Source organism: Lipotes vexillifer, unplaced genomic scaffold (assembly GCF_000442215.2).
Source record: "Lipotes vexillifer unplaced genomic scaffold, Lipotes_vexillifer_v1.1 scaffold252, whole genome shotgun sequence".
NCBI lineage: Eukaryota > Metazoa > Chordata > Mammalia > Artiodactyla > Lipotidae > Lipotes > Lipotes vexillifer.
In genome coordinates, this window is record NW_006773367.1 from 483,330 (window position 1) to 490,762 (window position 7,433).

Genomic DNA, 7,433 nt, shown 5'->3' on the forward strand with positions numbered 1-7,433 from the left:
TGTTATAATGAAGAATATTTTGGTCACATATTTTCTTAGAACTCCAGTGAATTCATTTTTCTTTCTAAGCAATAGTATTGGTTTCTTAAGCATTTTCAAATTTAGCTGTCCATGTCCAGAAACTTTATGATTTCATATTCCTGCTCCTCCTAAGATGCCTCTGACCTTCTCTTTTCCCTTCTGGGATTCCTTTCCTGGGCACTCCTTCCTCTGCCCACTGCCCTCTTCTCTCTGCACTCTTTGGGTACCTCACTCCTAGAAGTCTTCACCATGACCACTCTCCAAGTCCGACTCCAGCCTCGAGCTTCAGCCCTGTAGTTGGTTTTCTGCTGTGCACCGCCAACTGGATATTCCTTATATCCTCAAACACAACTAGCCCCTCAATCTTTCTTCCTTGAGGACGGAACATGACACCATCCACCAGTTTTCTGAGCCAGAAACCCAGCAGTCCAGAGGTTGTATTAGCCTCCGCCCTCCCTGAACCCTCCATGTTTGACCAGTCCTAGTGTCTTGAATCTGCCTTCTCCCTCCTCCTGCTGCCACTATTCTAGCTCAGTTGCCTTTCTTTTTTTATGGGACCTGGCAGTAACTGTTGTCCCAGTCTCTGGTCTTCATGCCTTAAAACCATCACGTACTCTGTTCAAGAAGGTAAACCTCTGGAGTCTTCAGCTGGGAATTCTCAGAGGTTTCCTGTCATGGGCACTGAGCAGGGTAATGTCAATGCCTAGAATGACATTCAAGGCTTCTGTGACCTGGTATTAGCCCTTCTTTCAAGCCCCAACCTTGTTACTTCCCACTTTATATTTTGGTGGTGACACGACCACACACCACACACACACACACACACACACACACACACACACACACACTATGCTGTTCAATCCCTCCATGTCTTAGGACGTGTGGTTCACTCTGATGGAAATGTCTTCCCCACTGTTCTTGCTAATGTCCATTCCTGTCCTCATACTTAGCTTCAGTGTCACCTTCTCCAAGTTTCCTTACAGCCAGAGTCAGGCTAAGTCATCCAATCATCCTCCTCTATGCTCTCTATTTGAGGTTGAAAGGACACATCCTGATGGCCAGCTTGTGCAGGGATGAGACTGCATCATGTACACACTGGTAGCCCCTCAACAGATGCCTATGGAACCAAGCAAACTCTTTTTGTTTCCCCTCCCCTCCCCTCACTTGATCAGGATTATAGACATAGGTCTTAGTCACCCTAAGAGCTTACTTCAATGTTCACCACAGAAGGATGCTCCAAACAGGTGTAACTACCTGATAGGTAAGAGCAGACAGGGGTTAAAATTAAGGTTAATTGACTGGTGTTTTCATAACAGAGGTGTCTATGAGAAAGTCCTCAAATCTCACTGAAATGTTTCTTATTATGGTACTTAGTAACATCTGATCAGTGATCAAAATATACAATAGGATTTGGTTGTGAGATATGACTCCATTCTGCCATCCAAGAACCCACAAATATATTATATTTAAATATAGAAATAAACTTAGAAAAATTCATATTAATAACCAGAGAATATAATGGTGTCCATAAAGTCTGGAAATAGATAATATGCCTTTATTTTTTGTTACAGATTGAAGATGTCCTTGGTGACGTGTGTTTTCACCTGTTTGCAGACTCACCCTGTTTGCTTAAGGGGAACTCGGTAAAGCTACATACAGTATATATCAGCAACGTTGAGAGAAACTGTCTTTGATCCACATTATAAAATTGGACTCGCAGCACTACAAAATCACCAAAATATAATTTTTACAAATGCCTTGTCAAAACATGTAGACATTTGATTTTCTTATGGAGCCCAAGCTCCTGAAATAAGGTAAGGAAACCCTTCCAGTATCTCAGCAGCCTTTCTTGCTTCCATTGCATGCATATTACACAGGGTTTGGAGGTAGCCCTCCAAAATATTAGCTGAAAGCTTCCTCGCAAAACAGATCTTTCCCACATCCTTCCCTGCAGTTCCTCTTTAAGAGGTGTCAGCTTGGCTGAAAGAATGAAGTGGCTGCACATTGTTTGGCAGTGCTATTATGTGCTTAACATTTCCATAACAAAAGTGCCACTCGACTTCTCCCCGATTAATGCAGCTCGAGGGCTCTTGTCGTCCTTTAATAAAACATTGTTGAAATCATTTATTTAGAGCCCCTGGTTACTAGTGGGAGAATGACCATCTTTGTGCCAAAATATAGTGTATACAGTCCACTATTTTGTAGTAGATCATTCTGTTATTTAAGAAATTGATTAAATGGATGCCTTAGAAGGTATTTATGCTAATAGCACATTACTTATGTCATTCAAATAGTCAGGGGTGAAGCTTTTCAACTGTCCAGCAGAAGCAACCCCTCCAATAGAATACAGTAACCTCCAACTTTACTTAACTCACAAGGCTGCAAGACCCACTGGAAACCCAAGCCTCCAGGAACGGGAACTGCTGTTGGGCCATAAGCATTGTAACACGATGCTTCACATTGTAACACGATGCTTCCCAACAACCTTGTTCTGGGGAGCTGGGAGAAACCGGGTCAGCTGACGATGTTTCAGAAGGTCCTAGGCGTAAGAGGTCAAAAACCAAATAATGTGTGCTTTTCTTTCTATGGGCTCAAAAAGGGGCACACGAGGTTATGTTTGAGAACTTCCACGGTTGAAACCAGTGAACTAATCATGCAAGGTAAAGTTGAAAGTAGAAAGGTTTTCAATGCAGAGTTTGAGGTCTCTGAAAGTTCTCTTGTCACTTTCCCCCTCTTTTTATTCTATACAACACAGCATTGCTGGGATGGAGTCGGGGTGCATACGTTGGGAGTGGTGAGAAAGAGACCCCCTCCAGTCCATGCGGTTTCTCTTGACTCTTCAACCAAGAGAGACTGCTGGTTCTAAGTCGTCTTCACCCATGTGGACCCCAGTGGGAGAGTTGCAGTGCACCCCAGATGTGTCAGAGCGTGGTGTCCCCTTAAGTTTGTGGCAGTTGGCACCAGGAGCTGTTCCTTACTTATGGACATTGGTCAGGGCCCTGCCCATGCTAAGGGATGTCCTACCACTTAGTGCAAGAATTTAGTTCCCTCCAGCCATTTTTTCACTTGACATACGTATATTGCCCACGTACATTGCTAGATATTGGTGAAAATAAACAGAGACCTTATGTTATGTCCATTGTGGTCATACACAAAAGCGTTGCCATGTCCTTGGGTGAGCAGTGAAGCCTGAACCTCCTTCCATTTACTGTATGGTCACTGTCAGCTCAATGAACTGCCCCCTTGTTCTCCACCATTGTCCCACACTCCCTTAAACATTTGTCACTGAAGTGCCTCCAAAGACAAATAAACTGTCACTGAGAATGCAAACCTGCTAATGGGGAAATGGGAGCAGGCGGGAGGACACAGATTTTCTATGAAATCCAAAAGGAGTTGCTCTCACTCTGGAAGACTTCTGTTAGAAGTCTGGCGCTTTTTAAGATCTCCGGGAAATGTCAGGGATACCTTTGCCTTCAGTAATGGTACTTCCAGGCATTCTCCATGAGACATTTGGCCGTCTCAAATGTCCAAAATTCCAAAGGCTCCCCAGACACCATGAGATATTACAGATGTCAACAACTGTAAAAATCCTTTCGGTCTAGGAACAGATGGCAACCTACAATCCCGTAACCTAACATCTCAGCAACCTGTTCTGGAATCTACTAGGTCTGCAGAGGGATGAGGGGCCCCTGGGCTCCAGAATAGAACTGTTTAAATTAAAATGGACCACCGATCAGTGTTCACTTTCTCCAAGGAAGAAAGCATAAAGCCTCATGTCCTCACTCCCCAAGAGCGAGCTGTGTTGATTTACTCCAGGCAGATGCTTTTGACAGGACCCTGTAAAATCAAGTCGTGAGTTTATTGTAGCAGTTAATTATCAATCCTTTTCTAGTGCTAATGCCTTTTACTTCTTACTGGGGAAAACTGGGCCTTTTACTGGGACAAAGACTTAACTTTTAGTCAAGAATGTGTTAAAATAACATGAGGAGGAGATGATTTAAATATATTTAAGGACAAACGCAGAAGCATTTGCTAACTCGTCGTTTTGTAAAGAAAGCTGATTTAATTCACAAGTCTCTTGGAATACTCTTTGTTCACTTCCCAAAGAAATAACGCTTTCAGCTTTATTTTAACAATATGTTTACTCAACCATTCAGGTGATGGGGTACTAGCCACACACCACTCTCCTGGGCTGGTCTGACACCACAACTATCTCAGACTTTCTGATGCTATGCATATATGAATCTTGGTTTTAGATGCAATAAGAATTGCCTCGAAGCCCTCCATAAAAGCTGGGAAGAGAGTGAATTAGAGGCAAAAGAACCTCGAAAGTAGGGGGTGGGAGTGGGTGGGAGGAAGTTGGAAGGGGGCATAGCTTTGTTAATTACTTCAGGCAGCAGAAAAATCTGGTTGTGTTTTCTCAGCACATGTTAATATCATATAAAGAGACACGAGATCTTGCTAATCTGTCGACCCCTCAGACAAAGTTTATTTGTGGTGACTTTTAAACTCCTGACTTGCCTTCCAATCACCGAGTTTAAAATGAAAAGCTTTAAATAAACACCAGGAATAGAAGATAAATAAACTTTTTTTCCCCCTTGCAAGTGCCTAGCTTGGCGAGGTTCAGACTCAAATCCCCAGAGGACAGAGCGCTCTCTTTTGTGTTAATGTTTAAAAGATTTTCCAATGCCGGAGTTTATTCCTACTGCAAACATTTCTATTTACAAGGTCAAGTGTATCAGCACTCGACACAGCTTAAGAGTGTAATTATTTATCTAAGGGCGTTTGAGTGTAGATCAGTAGCTCTGGCAGGAGCCCAGCCTTCAGCCCACTGCTAAACAACTCCTCACAACAATATTACAAGTTCTGGTAATTGTTCCTCTCCCCAGTGTGTTTACTTTTGCCCGCCCGAATGTTTTGTAACAAAATTTTGTACTTTTTTACTCAAAGTGCGAAAATGACTTTGAAGTTGAGTTTCCCAGGTTTCCTAAGACCTATTGATAACAGATGTTATTGGCATGTTTGATTGTATGAGAATGTCTAATAGCCAGAGAGGACGCTCCGGAGGGTGGGGGGCAAGGGGAGGGTCCCAGTGGAAAGGGGGAGGGGAAAGAAATGTCTGGGTTAGCCCCAAATAATGTGAAGCCTCTCCACAAATGTAAATATCAATGAAGACCAGTCAAATTATATCTTGTAGCTGCCTCATTTACAGATGTCTAATTGTTCATTAAATTGAAGGCAGAAATAATAGCCCTCATTTCTTGTCTTGTACTGTATTTTAATTTCAGTTGATGGTTGATAGATTCCCAGTGGCTCCTCCACCCCCCTACTCACCCATTATTGGGTTAACCACAATGTAACTCTGGAAAGTAACTACACCATATTCATTATTTAAAACTCTTTACTGATGTACACATTTTAATAAAATCAAATAACAACAACAAAAAAATACACAAAGCCACCGTTACTTAAAACATAAGACTTTTTTTTTTTTAAAAAACAATGTCTATAAAAATACAATGTTTAAGGCAGTTTGGAAATGCGTTTATACATTTCTACAATGTCCATAAATTCTCTTGAAAATAAGAATGTTAACTTCAAATCTATAAAATACACTGTACATTTCAAAATTGTTCTAGATAGAGCACACTTCACAACGGACTGTGGTTTTGGATCCCTGGTGACAAACGGATTCTTTACATTTCAGGGAGGAAAGGTGTACCATGGATGCGGATTTAAGTTTTTAAATTTCTTTTAAAAAATAAATTATTTCTGAAGCATACAATTTATAAAAATTCTATATACAAAATACAACAACTGGTAACAAACCCCAGTTTTAATATATTTTATATACGAAGTACCAGGGGTGAGCGCCCTGATAAAAGCAGAGGCAATATATATTCTCCGCATATTTGTACGTACAATTTCTTGATGTAAAGAAAATGACAACAAAACAATCATAGAGGCTTTCATAGATGGCAGTGCAGAGCTCTTTTAAATAAAAAGTTGCATTGTTCAACACCACTAGCAACTGTTTAGATCAGAATTTTTGGATCCTTAATCCTAAGAAATGTGCTAAGAGATCAGAGTGGTGGCAATGAAATTAAAGTCAAGGGCTAAAAATTACCCAAAACTAATTAAGGAAAATTAACCCCTCTCATGCTTGCCCGCCCGCCCCCCACCCCATCCCCCCAAAAAAAAACTGAGGATTCTGGGCGCGGATACCAAGACTAAACGAATGAATTGGTTACGATTGCTATGTCTTCACTGGCCACAATAAAAGTCGATTACCGGCACTTTTCCACCCCTCGCAGGAGAAACGCTAATAAACAGCCCCTTTGCAAATATAAATCCTCCTTCAAAACCCCTGCTCCGAACCCAGTCCCTTGAAACTCTTAAGACCCCACTGGTCAGCATCCTCTCTTCGGAATCCAGGACTACGGTTCTGTCCTCCCAGGCCCGTTTCATGTCGGGGGTCCGGAGTTAGGCTGGTTTCTGCGGGGAGTGTCTGGAACCCGGAATGGGGGCAGGGGAGGATGTCCAAAAATTCCTGCTCGGGAGCGGAGGCGAGGGTCGTGCCAAGAGTCAAGGCGGGGAGACTGGCTAGGCAGAAACCACCTAGAAAACGTTTTGGAAAATACCCCCGACCACCCCTCTGTTCCCGAGCCACAGGTGCCCCGGTGCCGACCCTCCCGTGGCCGACGGCGGGGGGGCGCGAGTGTTAAAAGAGCAGCGGTACCAGCAGCAGCAGCAAGATGGAGGCGAGCGGGGTCCAGGCGCCTCGGGGCGCCGAGCGGCAGCCGCTGCTGCTGCTCCTGCGCCCGGACCCGTAGGGCAGGTCCCCGCGGCCGCCCGCCGCAGCAGCGCCGCCGCCCGGGCGCGGAGGGTGCGGGACGCCGTCGTCGTCGTCCAGCGGCTGCTCGCCGCCCGCGCCCCCGGCGCGCTGCTCATCGTCGTACTCCTCGTCGTAGTAGTCGTCCAGGCCCCCGTCCGAGCCGCTGCTGCCCGGTCCGTTGCCCAGCTCGGCGCCGAAGCACAGGCGGGCCATGTTCTCTTTGACCGACTCGCAGATGGGCCGCTCCAGGCCGTCGCACACACAGTCGTTGAGCAGCGCCGCCTTGGGCACGGCCAGCATGTCCTCGATGACCGTGCGGCACTCGTCGGTGCAGCGCAGCCCGTTGAAGAGCTTCCCGCAGTAGGTCAGGTAGCGGCTGAGAGCCAGGTTGCAGCGGCTGTCGCGGTCGCAGCGCCGCCGGGCCTCGGTGCAGCCCATTACCCCGCCCGCGCCCGGGCCGCCCGCGCCGCCGCCGCTCGTCCGGGGCAGGCACGGCTCAATGGCGCGCTTGGTGGACTTGCAGTTCTCGTCTTGCGCGCAGTCACAGTCCTCCAAGGCGGGCCCGCGGCGCGTGTGG

The 7,433-nt window shown here is 45.5% G+C and overlaps 1 protein-coding gene across 1 annotated transcript in view; it reads right to left on the bottom strand.

Annotated features, from left to right (window-relative positions):
• Nucleotides 1-6,742: 6,742 nt before the first annotated feature.
• Nucleotides 6,743-7,433, bottom strand: part of GAS1 (growth arrest specific 1) — a 993-nt gene continuing 302 nt past the window's right edge. Inside the window, exon 2 of the mRNA XM_007448301.1 lies at nt 6,743-7,431. Within this exon, the coding sequence (XP_007448363.1) occupies nt 6,743-7,431 (689 nt within the window). The remainder of the gene's footprint in view (nt 7,432-7,433) is intronic.